This window comes from Durio zibethinus, chromosome 6 (genome assembly GCF_047325235.1).
Source record: "Durio zibethinus cultivar Kanyao isolate XHJ-2024 chromosome 6, ASM4732523v1, whole genome shotgun sequence".
Classification (NCBI taxonomy): domain Eukaryota; kingdom Viridiplantae; phylum Streptophyta; class Magnoliopsida; order Malvales; family Malvaceae; genus Durio; species Durio zibethinus.
The window spans coordinates 1,088,130-1,101,331 of NC_143167.1; the positions used below are offsets into that span (position 1 = coordinate 1,088,130).

The 13,202-nt window shown below is 33.8% G+C and overlaps 2 protein-coding genes across 4 annotated transcripts; one reads left to right on the forward strand and one right to left on the reverse strand.

Moving 5' to 3' along the window:
• Positions 1-1,064: 1,064 nt before the first annotated feature.
• On the reverse strand, positions 1,065-2,858 carry LOC111285738 (uncharacterized). 2 transcript variants are annotated; one of them, XM_022875326.2, is made up of 2 exons: positions 1,430-2,858; positions 1,065-1,261 (listed from the first exon to the last, which is right to left on the reverse strand). In XM_022875326.2, exon 1 carries the CDS (start codon positions 2,575-2,577, stop codon positions 1,444-1,446), a length of 1,134 nt encoding a protein of 377 aa, XP_022731061.2. In that variant the 5' UTR covers positions 2,578-2,858; the 3' UTR covers positions 1,065-1,261; positions 1,430-1,443. The 2 variants fall into 2 exon arrangements, with proteins under 2 accessions (XP_022731061.2, XP_022731060.2); XM_022875325.2 differs by having other exon boundaries at positions 1,442-2,855.
• A 4,324-nt stretch (positions 2,859-7,182) lies between these two features.
• Positions 7,183-12,132, forward strand: PHT4;1 (phosphate transporter 4;1). 2 transcript variants are annotated; one of them, XM_022876464.2, is made up of 10 exons: positions 7,183-7,597; positions 7,757-7,864; positions 8,011-8,166; positions 8,312-8,527; positions 8,753-8,962; positions 9,494-9,631; positions 10,391-10,492; positions 10,916-10,981; positions 11,262-11,346; positions 11,733-12,132. In XM_022876464.2, the coding sequence occupies exons 1-10, from the start codon at positions 7,211-7,213 to the stop codon at positions 11,828-11,830; spliced, it is 1,566 nt and encodes a 521-aa protein (XP_022732199.2). In that variant the 5' UTR covers positions 7,183-7,210; the 3' UTR covers positions 11,831-12,132. The 2 variants fall into 2 exon arrangements, with proteins under 2 accessions (XP_022732199.2, XP_022732201.2); XM_022876466.2 differs by lacking the exon at positions 10,391-10,492.
• The last annotated feature ends 1,070 nt before the right edge of the window (positions 12,133-13,202 follow it).

Sequence of the window (13,202 nt, forward strand, 5' to 3'; positions counted from 1 at the left end):
TTTAATTGAAGCCTTGAAGGCGTTGCTGATGGTTTTTTTAGTCCTTTGAACTTGTTTTGTTTTGCGCGGAATATATGCCTTGCTTTTTGGCAGGGAAAATGGAGGTGGGTCGGGTTCCCGGGTTCTCCATTTTAAGCCCAAGAACAACTTTAGTTGGCCCTCCCGGCCCAAAATAGTGGCGCTTGAATGCTTGATCATGCAAAAAAGCCCAAATATAGTTATGGCAGCATTGAGCTCGGAAGGCCCAAAAATTCCCATTTAGGAGCTCGGGCTCCCAGCTGGAGAGCAAGGTGCAATAAAATAGTCTTGTCAATTCATTGAATCAAATCTGAGTTCATAAGTTGCTTAATTGATTTTCACCCTTATTAAGGTATACTCGTTAAAAGTTGTAAATAAACGACCTCGTAACTTAATTGATATATATATATATATTGGCATTTTCTTTTTTATCTTTGGAGGTCTAACTCAGTAACACACTTGGCGGCAATCTTCTCTAGAAAACCTTGATGGGGTCCAGATGAACTGATTAATGTTTCCCTCTATATATACAAATCATTGCCCTTAAGTTGTAGGACCAAGAAAAAGAATGCAGAATGCAGGTTATGGCCAGGTACTGGCCCATTTCCCTACTAAACTTCTGCAAGAAGATAGAAGAACAGCTACTGATATTTTCTTACCACCGCAGCTAGCTGTTTCTGCCATGGTATTGTCTTGTTTTTCAACTAGCACCCCACATTCTTTTTTGGTTGTCTGAAATAAATGGAATTACTAATGTTGCATATAATTAAACATTTGATCATCAGATTTCATTGTGGCTAAAAGGACTGGAAAAAATAATTACACCAGTTATAACTTGGTGATCAAATTATATATAGCAATTTGCAGGAGTTTTAAGTTTTATGAAATGAAACAAGTTTATGAAGGGTTTATCTGTGTATAGAACATTTACATTAGCAAGTTCACAGAGCAGCTTGGTTCTGAGTTCAAAGTTCAAATCTACTCTTTTAAATTATATCAAACTGTGAAAAATGCAGATAATAAGCTTGAAATTAGATCTACCATCATACAACAACTGTTTTATATAAATACAGAAAGAGAGAGAAAAAATTTACTAGTCTTTGATCCAAACAGAAAATTTACATCACATTCTTCAATACACAAGTTATCCTGATTAACACAGCCATCACAGTACTCTCCATGATCATATGGTCAATTTTAGCCGCAACCCATTTTTTTAGGTCACAGGCAGAGACGTAAAAACCTGTAAAAACAAAACATCATAAATTAAGCATCATCATCATCACCACCAACATCACCACATCTTACGACATTTTCACTACCCCAAGTGATTATATGGGATTAAAAGGTAAAAAAAAAAAAAGGAAAGTCAAGGTTAGGGAAAAATAAAGAGCAGAAAAAGATTATGTACATAGGATCTCACACTCAAACAGTGTATACAATCACAAAGCAAGGGAGCACAGCCCGTGGATTGAAAACCAACAGCTCTTCCTCGTCAACCTTGGTATGTGCCACACTCCCTCCTCCCCTCCCTATCACCGAATCAAACCCACCATCTTCCTTGTTTATTTCTTCCCCTTCTGATCCGACCCTACCCGCCACGACCCGGCAGACAAGCATTGCCCGTTTCACATTCATGAACTTGAACTCTTCCTCTATATCGTCAGGGATGGCCTCGTGTGCTCTCCAGCTCGAAGATAGCGTGGAGATTCCATCCATCTTGGGTGAAAAGCCAGACTTGATTATCCCACAGATGCTACAATACTGTTGATTGCAAATGCTGGAACTCCCATTAAGTCCCAAATCACACATGAAAGTTGAACAGTAAAATCTCAACAGCTCGTTCCCATCAGCTATGCACCTCTCGTCTCGTTTCCCTACAGAACCATTTCTCTCTGCTTTCGCTTTGACAAGCTCTCTGTATTCTTCGAACCTTGCAAGAATCTTTGGGCTGTTATGGATCTTCAAAATACGGTGGATTTCGGGGTTCTTAACTTTGTTGGTCCAACCTGTTTTGAATATGATCCGAACTATATTCTTCCCAGAATCACCATCAATGAGTTCGGATACGGCGTGTTTGCTTGCTTGGTGTTGCTCAAGAAAATGGGGTTTTTGGAAAATCTCACCGCAAGCTGTGCAGGGGAAGATATCATTACGTAGAGGGAAGAACGGGTTGTCGGATGAGATGTCGGATTCTGGACAAGACTCGGAATGCAGAGGAGGACTGTCTGATAAATGAGTTTCAGGTGGGATAACCATGGAGACAAGGGATTGTTGGGAGTTCCTTGCAGAGGTTAACGCTGGTGTGGTTGCTGCTGTTGTAGGGTGTGTTTGGATGGTGTTTTTGAAGTTGGATTTAGAGGTAGAAAAGATGCGTTTGAGATAAGACCAGGTTGAGGAAAGAGCTTTGTGGGGTTTATGAGAAGGAGAAAGAGGCGAGGCTTTGCGTTTCTTGGTTGGTTTTTGGTTGGCGGTGAAAATGAAGCAACCAAGGTGGAGAAGAAGGATGAAAAGAGAAAGGAACTTGTTGAAGAATGACCCAATATTCGTTTTTGCCATTGATAGACAGAGAGAGGGAGCTTGAATAAAAAAGCTTTTCAGGTTGAGCTAGCTTCTAGTTCTAGTTTCAGACCATTATCAAGCAGTCAATCACGTTGCTAGGGAGAGACAGAAAGAGAGGGAAAGATAAGAGTTGGAGGGAATGATGAAAGGACAGAGCAGATTAAACAAAGGGAAAGGAAGAAAGCAAAAGAGGAAGATGATGTTGTAAGAGTGGGGGCATGGAAGAATAAAGATGTAGAAGTAGGTGTAACTTCATGGCACATTGGCATTTGATATCTTTATAAGATGACATTCTTATAAACAGTGATTCAATTTCTGAGAAATTATTACTTGATTACATGATTTTAATTTCACGTATATATATGGTTTGAACAATGTCAGTTTGAAGTCACCTTTAACCGAAAGTAACTGTGAATGCCATTTCATGTTTATGAGCATCATCTTAACTGTTCATGACAAATTTCTGAAGATCTCCCGTGTCCCCTACGTGTCTCCCCTTCATTTTCATCAACTGATTAATTATTAACACCCTTTTGTCTTACAATTTAATCACAGCTTTTCAGACCTTATATGTTTGTGTTAATCCACAATGCCACATACATATATACTCTTTATTCTATATATAATTTGATGATAAATCTTTATCAAAAAATTGAAATTGGGAAATTGGGATTACAGATGTTGCGACATGTGATCAATTTGGATGACATTGTTATACTTCCATCTGTAAAAGCAAGTCAACGAGGGCATTGGCTTTGACTGAAATGAGCCCTGGTTTTAATGAAGTGTAAACAAAAGTGATCAGGCAAGCGGGCAGGCTTCTTTTCACTTTGGGACATCGATTCCCTTTGAACTTTGCTGTCATTTCCTTTTTTTGCTGTCCCTTGAAATGTAAGAAAGCTGCCGACAGTTTTTCATTAATTTACTCTCCCAACATTGAGATAGCTCGCTGCTATTATTTTTTGTGTGTTGGTGGGCAATTTAATAGAAGATCTGAAATTTTGATGAAATCGCCATATTGCCATCGGCACAATGGGACATATAATATGAAACTGGTGACACATCGTTTATCATTGGGAGCCCTATACCAAATAGACTGAGTCCCCGTTTAGATTCTATCATATTTTTAATATAACGTGATTAAATTCATCATATTTTCAATTAAATTTAAATATTAATTTTAATTAAATCAAATCAACATAAATTTTTTATTAAAATTTTTTAATCGCAATTGTAATATTTTTTTTAATTATAACTACAATAAATTTTATTATTATTTTTAATATCATTACAATTAATCTCATTACCCATTCAAATAAAATCTGAAATAAATAATTAATAAATTAATATAATAAATAAAGAGTATATTTTATGAAAAAAGAAACAAAGAAGATTTTAATCGATATGAACAAATACATTATGAATATTATTAAAATATTAAATGAATCAATATTAGGAGTAACTGTAATCTTTTTTAACATTATTATAATAATAATTAATAACAATTGATGAATAGAATAATACATGAGGATATGAAAACACTTAAAAAACAACTATATCACCGATGACATCAAATATAATTCTAATTTATAATTAAAATTAATTAAATTACTTAGCCCGTAACGACAAGCAATTTGCCTTTGATTATACCAAAATTTGTGCTTTTCTTTCCTCTATCCTTTTTTGCCTTGTTTTTTTTTTTTCATGGTCTTCGTCTTCAAGCTCCGCATGGCTAACAATGGAGAACACCCAATTCATTATTTTTATTAAATAAGGGTATAAAATCATTGAAATGGAAGCTTTTGGATGAGCCTTAAATAATTTTTTTTTATACTTATTAAATTTTGATTATTAAAATTAAAAGTTCATTACTTTACCTAAATCAAAGGATAATTAAATTGAAGTTGTGGGAAAGTGGGGATTAGCCACTTGATGCATACATATATCTTCCTCTAGTCCAGTGGTTAAGTAACACATGGGGTTGGGATTGATGCCTAATTGGCCATCAGCATTCAGGTATGCTCCTGATCTTCATTTCCTTTTTAAAATTTAATGATGATTTAACCAATTAATTTTCCTTTGGTTACATTCAATTTTATTTTATAATTAAAAGAAAAAAACAAGTGAAATCATCAAAAAGTAAAATAAGAGATTGTACATTATGCATTTTTTTTATAAAATTTTTACCGCCAATTATGAAGGCATTGGCAGATTGAACCTGTGGCATTCAGCTAGCAGTTTATCTTGAGCATCAAGTCTTCTGAATCTCATTATTGAACTGTGCTGAAATGTGAAATCTGACCAAAAGTGTGTGATAAAAAAACCTTTTGGGTACATCCAAATTCACCTATAGCTTCTACTTTTTAAATGATTACATATAGAAATGGAAATTTTGATAGAAGTGAATGATAATAGGGTGGTCCAGTGAGCTAAAGACTAAAGTTTCTGTCTGGTTTGATAGCTGACTAAAATTAATTATAGCTCAACCCATATGACCAACAATTATAGTTTGTACTTGTATTAGAAACTCTTCAATTAAGACATCTATGCAATGTAAGGGCATTGTTTTTTTTTTTTTTTGTTTTTAATTTAATCTCCTTTTAATTTGATCATCCTTTGAAATGGAAAGCTGTAAAATTACACAATGAAAGATATTTTTATGTCATTGTATAAATTTATTCGTCTTATTTTTTTAATAAAAGAGATCATAATATAAGAATAAAAAATTAAAAATATTGAAATTGAAATTTAAAATGTATTGATGTTATTTTTTAAAAATAATTGTATAAATTAATTAAATTAAATTTTAATTTTTTTCATCAAATTTAAGACTTGAATTTAAAATTTTTAAATATCAACTGATCAAGTATGCCCTTTCGGATGCGAAGAGGGTGATGTGATAGAGTATTAGTGAAACCATTTGGCTTCGTTAATGGTGCAGCTTTAAGAGAGGTAGTTTTGCTGGTAGAGTGATGCACTGACCCACAGAGGGAGGGTCGGTCTTGCCCTGCTGTGGCTCAATTTATGTGAGTGAACATAATTGCCGCTTTCGATAAGGAACGATAAAGAAAGAAGAATCTATAAAGTAATACTGTTCAAAGCTTGCATAATTGTGGTGGCATCGGTGATGGTCAGACCAGCTAATTAGATATGAATGTAGGCTCTAGGCTCTTCTAACTAATTAAGCTGCATACTTCAGACTATTCTACTTTTTCAGTTGTCTTCTTCCTCTTATTTAATGTAAACATTTATTGCCACCTTTTTTGGTAGATAACTGGATATGAAGTTAACTAAGTTTGATTGATTATGAATTAAAGATGTTAATTTTATTAATATTTAATAAAAATTTTGATTTTTTATTTGAATAAAAATAAAGATTGATATTATATTATAAATATAAAAATAAAAATATGTATAATTTTAAATTTTTATTGGGTATGAATATAAAGAATGATAATATAATATTTATATCGTATTAGTACTTTATATATATATATTTATATATAATTAATAAATAAAATTTTTATTAAATAATTTAATTATTATTTTAAATTAATTAAAAATAATATATTTTTATTAATATGTATTAATATATATTTATAAAAAATTATCTAAATATATAAATTAAAAATTAAAAAAATAAATTTTTATTTTTATTTTTATATTTTTTTTAAAATTACAAGTATGAAAATTATTCATACCCATTAAATATTTATGAAGATGAAAATAAGAGATAAATTTATTAAATATGAATACATTAAATAGAGATAATATAAAAATTTTTTTTTTAAAAAAAAAATACTCTACCTTCCTTATACTTTATCTATTGATATCTTATTCTAAATTATGAGATTTGTTCCTCGTATTAAACGACATCTAATAGGCTTATTTGTCCATGTTAAACTCGATTTTGAGGATAAAATCTTGAAACCACAAAATTGGAGGTCATTAAATTATTGTTGAGATTGAATTACGATATTATAAAAAAATAATGATCTTTATTTCTCAAATGTAAAAATATTTAAATTTTAGATGATTATTTTATATAATATTTGTAAAATTTTAAATTTCATAAATAGAATTAAAATATTATTAAATTTCCCATTATTTATAATATTAATTTATTAATTTTTAAGATATATTCCGATGAGATACGAGACAACACTCTAAGCCTGTTGATTTAATTTAAAAAATCAGTGATTGTGTATTAATTATTAAATAATTTTACTTAAAATTTGTCTTACAAAATTGAAAAAAGAGTAAATAAATAAAAGCAAAACTAGATTGGAGAATGCCTAGCCCAAAACGGCAAAACCTAAACACATTGGATCTGAGTGTCTTTATCCGAACACTCATTAGCCCACAAAGCAAGCTGGATGAACTTGAGCCTATCAGAGTTTCCATGCCTTACGGGCCTCCGCTCATTGAACTTTGACAAGTCCAATCTAATAAGAATAAAAACGAAAAAATTGGAATCCAAAATCCGTTTTCTGTTAATCCAAATTACACGTGTCAAATTTAGGACCAACCCCCATAAATATCGCTGCCATTTTCTCTCTCCAGGTGGCTTTAAAAAAAATCTTCCTCTCTCTCCGTCTGTTTGTTAAGTGGTGAAACAAAAAGGGTGACCATGAGCTTCAGAGCTCTTCTCTTCTCTCCAAATGTCCCCATATCACCACCCGACAGTATCTCCACCCGGAAGAAGCCCAACCCATCCCGATCCATCTTCCGTGTCCGGGTCAATTCCTCCCATTGCTCCCGTCTTTTCCGTGTTTCAGTTAGTGATAACTCCCGTGAGAGAAGAAGAAGAAGAAGAAGAAGCTGGAAAGTACATGCAGACGTTAGAAAAATCCCCGAGTCGATAAGAAAATCGGTTAAGTTCAAAGATGCATTAAACGATGTCGTTTCGAGTGAGGAGGTTTTGGATAGTTCGGTTCCTTGGTGGGAACAGTTCCCTAAACGTTGGGTTATCGTTCTTTTGTGTTTTTCAGCCTTTTTGCTGTGTAACATGGATAGAGTAAGCCTTTCTTTGATTCTTGGAGAAAAGCAGATTTCTTTTTAAGAGCATTGAAAATGACCATTAGTTTCATAACTATAACAATTAGGATTAGCTTAATTCAGCTAAAATTGTGTTATTCTTTGCATTATCAATTTTTGAACAGATTTTGCTTGGCAGGTCAATATGAGCATTGCTATACTTCCAATGTCAGCTGAATTCAATTGGAACCCAGCGACTGTTGGTTTAATACAGTCATCTTTTTTCTGGGGTTATCTCCTCACTCAGGTAATAGATTCCTTCTTCTTCTTCTTCTTCTTATTTTTTCCCCTTTTTTTTAATGGTCTAGTTATGGGATGAAATCTTGGTTTCTGTTAATCTAAAGTAGATTTTTTTGTGGGTTTTGTTACTAATAAAGTTGTAGTAAATGACAGATTGCCGGTGGCATATGGGCAGACACTGTAGGTGGCAAGTCGGTGTTGGGATTTGGGGTAGTTTGGTGGTCCATTGCTACAGCTCTTACTCCTGTTGCTGCTAAACTCGGGTTGCCATTTCTCCTTGTCGTTCGTGCTTTCATGGGAGTTGGCGAGGTGGGTTCCTTTATTACTGTTATTCTATCAAAAATTGATGTTTTGTAGATGTAAGAATAGCTTGAAATTTTTTCTTAGAAATCTATAACTTTTTGTACTGTATAAATAAGGCCAAGGTATTGATTTAGTTTGATTTTGTTTTCAGGGTGTTGCTATGCCTGCCATGAATAATATACTGTCAAAATGGGTCCCTGTTGCTGAAAGGAGTAGATCATTAGCATTGGTGTATAGTGGAATGTATCTTGGCTCTGTTACTGGCCTGGCATTTTCACCATTTTTGATACATCAGTTTGGATGGCCATCAGTGTTTTACTCCTTTGGTTCTCTAGGGACGGTCTGGTTTGCTTTATGGCTAAATAAGGTAAATGCTGCCCTTGACATGGTTGGTTTTACAGTCTAAAATTGCTCAAATCCTAAATAAATTAGTATTATATGGAAATGAAGCACACCTCTTATTTTGAATAATTTAAGTTTTATTTTTGTTTGAAGTGTTCAGTTGTATGTCAACAAGAAGGTTCAGATACAAGTGTTTGATTTTATTTGAAAATATCTTCCAAATCTTTTTTTTTTCTTCTTTGTTTCGTAGGCTCACAGTTCACCTCTTGAGGATACTCAACTTCAGCCCCAAGAGAAGAAGCTTATTGTTACCAATTGTATTTCCAAGCAGCCAGTTAAAACAATACCTTGGAGGTTAATCTTGTCAAAACCACCTGTATGGGCCCTAATAGCATCTCATTTCTGTCACAATTGGGGAACATTTATTCTTTTAACATGGATGCCAACATACTATAATCAAGTAAGCGATTTCATCATTGAAATGCACACTGTTCTGTCATTCTTGCCACCATAGCATTCAAAACGCTTAATAATCATCCTAAATGTGGAAGAGTCAACAAAAACCTTTGATATTAAGTTCCTGGTAAATTATTAAAGAGTAGTGTCTTACACTATCCCCTTATTTTGGTATCCAATGCCAATATTTCATATGGGGAAATAATGTGCTCTTTAATAGTTAGGGAGATTCTTATGACTCATCAGTTGGCTAAGAAACTAGCATATGAGTTCTGGTTTTATTGTTTATCAATTCAGATGATTCCATGACATTTCCTCAAATTGTTGAAATCTACAATCTTTGTGCCTTGACTGCATTGTGGCTTGTTGTTGACGTCGTTTCGCAAAACATTTTTTTTTCTGTTCCCATGTTTTGAAACCTGAACTGAAGCACTCACAGCATTATTTTCTGATGCTCCTTCTAACAATTGTTAAAGTATAAATGTTTCTCCTTCCCATCATGTTATTAAGAAATTATTTTGATATACATCTATAGGTCCTGAAGTTCAACCTCACAGAATCTGGGCTCTTTTGTGTTTTGCCCTGGCTTACAATGGCGTTTTCTGCTAATCTTGGAGGGTGGATTGCAGATACACTTGTGAGCAAAGGTTTATCCGTGACAACTGTTCGCAAGGTATAACTAATTTTCCTTTTCCTCATACAAATTCTGATAATGCCTATTTTGAGAATTTTCATTGTTCTTTCTTCTTTGATCGTGCAGATTTCTCCAAATATACTTTCCTTTTGAGTCATATATACATCTATCAAGAGTGATGCACATCATGATTTTTTATTTCAATGAACTAACAACTTTTGTTCTGTTACATATTCAGTAATCTCTTTCACGCACCCATGTGTGTGTGCATGTCTCATGCCAAGTGCTCCATGGGGAGTAGGCAGGGTACTCCAATCCCACATCGGACATAAAAGGGGGATCACTGGGGTATAAAAAAAAAAACGTTGGCACTGCACACCCTGATAAGCCGGTTTTGAGGGGAGAGGGTAATGGCCGTAGGACAAGTGGTATTAGAGCAGACCCTAGACCGTTTGACCCATGCCAAGTGCCTCGAGCGAGGTAAGCAGGATGACCAGCTTTGTGATGAGGGCATCACGAGGTTGGGTGGGGGAGAATGTCACACCGAGCGCTCCAAAGGGAGTAGGCAGGTGCTCTAATCCCACATTGGACACAAAAGGGGGATCACTGGGGTATAAAAAAAAAGAAACGTTGGCGCTGCACACCCTGATAAGCCGGTTTTGAGGGGAGAGGGTAATGGCCACGTGACACATGCGTGCTCTTTCATCAGATAAACTTTGGTTCTGTTGCTATAATGTTGAGCTGAATTTTCCATATCAAACAGGATGTTTATCACTTTATTGTTACTATGTATTATAGATTATGCAATCAATTGGATTTCTTGGCCCTGCTTTCTTCCTAACTCAGCTGAGCCATGTCAATTCCCCTGCTATGGCCGTTTTGTGTATGGCATGCAGTCAGGTTTGCTTCTTACAGAACTTCGAAACGTAGACTTAATATTGCTTTTGTTTCAGTTATCCTACCTTCTTTTTTTTTCCTCAAAATTCCACTTAAGCATTGCTATCTTAGTTACTCTACCAACAGTTTTCATTTGATGGAACTGATATACATGATGGGTTTGATAAGATCCCTCTCTCTAATTTGTTCTCCGTTACTGGGTCTTTATTGATGTCAATATCTTTAAGCCTACTAGATTTTTAGATAGTTTGTAAATATTAAGTCAAGGTTGAGTCTTTTGTAGAATTCTTTTTCTGACCTATCTAGGCAGGCTTATGGTGAAATTCAATTTGGAATTTTCCTCCATTATAATTGAAATAAAACAATTTGTTTGAATCAACTATACGCAATTGGCAGAGCTAATTTCAGTTTTGTTTTCTTAAATAGGGAACTGATGCATTTTCACAGTCTGGCCTGTATTCGAACCATCAAGATATTGCCCCTCGATATTCTGTAAGTTTTAGTTCTTTAGCATAACTAGTCGATGCCCTAGGTTCTGTTCTCCAAGAGCATACTTTGTTACAAAGGAAGCTTACATCAATTGGCTGAGGATAGAATTTGTTTTGTTCCAAATAAGCTTCAGCTAATAACCAGTGTTTGTTGTTGTAATGGCATTTTAATCTCAAACACTGCCATATGAGTGGGTTTTGTTGGGCTCTTAACATTGCTTTCCTCTTAACCTTGTTTGGAGAAGTGATGATTTTACCTTTTATTTTCAATTTATTCTTTGCAGGGAGTATTACTTGGTTTATCCAACACTGCTGGAGTACTGGCAGGGGTGTTTGGAACTGCAGCGACCGGTTACATCCTGCAACATGGTAAGAGGTCACTCCTTGATTTTTCTAGTTCCTGGTTTATATGAACTAGAGGAATGTGCTCACTTGAACTGAATGATGGCCTATATGGCATAGAATTTGCTGAAAGAAATTTTAACTCACCTTTGGCTCTGGAAATTTACTTACTGATGAATCTGACAATAAATGGGCAGAGTTGCTCCTACATAATACCACCTTTGGCCTCATGTTTGGTTAAGTTGATCAAGTCTTTTTTACTTAAAGTTCATATGATGTCGTATTTAGTGCTTTATACTTCCCGTGAAATCTTGTGATGATTCCATTTCCCTTTCCCCCCATAATGGTAATTGAATCTTTACATTTGCTGATGCCTAGGCTTTTTTTGTTCTCTTTGTATTGGCCATTCTCAGGTTCTTGGGATGATGTCTTCAAGGTTTCAGTTGGGCTATACCTGGTTGGAACTGTGGTCTGGAACCTCTTTTCAACTGGTGAGAAAATACTGGACTGACTCGACCATCATTTAGATGTTCAGCATGAGGCGGCTCAAGCCCCCACACGCTTGAGGTAATTAAGAGAGTTCAATTGACGGAATGAAGACAAACGATGAAAAGCATTGAGTCAATTTTGGACTTCAACTACTGGCCATTTTCTTCATGCCAGGCAAAGGAGTGCCAAATTATTGAGAATCCAAAATTATCAATAGCTCTAAGAGGTGTCATTGGAGGAAGAACAATTTATTTGTATAGTAAACACCACAGCTTGTAATTTCTATAATTGTTAATATTCAATCCTAACAAATCAATTTTGCAATTTCATTGGCTTTTTCTCTCAAAAACTTTGTTGTTCTCTGCTAGGAATCTCTCAAACACTTAGCTTCTTATGTGCCACAGTTACATGTGTGCATGAATATATAACAAATCATCTAAATCTATAAGCTCAAGTTCGTATGTATGTATGTATGTAGAGAATGCAAAGACTAATTAATCGCAGCCATCAACTGAGAAGTGTGTTATGTGTCATTTTGATCATTTATCAACTCTAATTGGTTAAAATTTTCATTCTAATTGATCGAATTTGTTCAATTTCCGGCAAGATTCTTAAACTTGTGGAAGAAATATTACTGGTTTGCCAGTATCATTGTTACGTTACTTTTCTTAAGATGTTTAGCTTGTTTTTTTTTTTTTTTTTTAGTTTGTAAGAGATAATTTAATGAATTTGAAATTTAATTTATGTAATCATTTTTATAAAATGATTTTCACTTGTAGTTTAAATTGAACATCTGAAATTATTTTCTCTAAAATTACAACTTCTTTGCAAAAAAAAAAAAAAAGATTTAATCTTAGTAATCACACTCTCATTAACCTTGAATTTTCGCAACATACCGGTCTCGATATGAATAATATTTAATTTTAATCGTGTTGTGATTAATTATAAGCTTCTAGATTTATTCTTTAGAATAATGTATATATGATGATGTTAGCCCTTAAAACAGTCTAAGCGCTGTGGTGTACATCTCTCCTAGGTTATTTTTGTTTCCAAAAATATTTATTTGCTTTCATTCAGACCTATGTTTCAAAATTACCTAATGTGTAACTGATATATTTTGTAAAAACACAAAACTTCATCTGTTAATTTATAAAACATTAATCCCCTTATTGTGTCAATAATATCATATATAAATAAATAATTAGCAATTAATAAAAGGGTTTATTTATTTTTATTTAAAATTAACCTAATAAAAAATGAATTAAATATTTTTCATCAAATTTTAAAAAGGATAAATATATTTTCTATCAAGCTTGAATGGGATAAATATTCATTTTCCTAAAAAAAAAAAAAAATTGACTATATTTTGGAAATTAGACATGGCCCTCTGGCTT

Excerpts from the sequence above, each read along its gene's own strand:
- LOC111285738 (XM_022875326.2), bottom strand. The coding sequence starts at position 2,577 with ATGGCAAAAACGAATATTGGGTCATTCTTCAACAAGTTCCTTTCTCTT.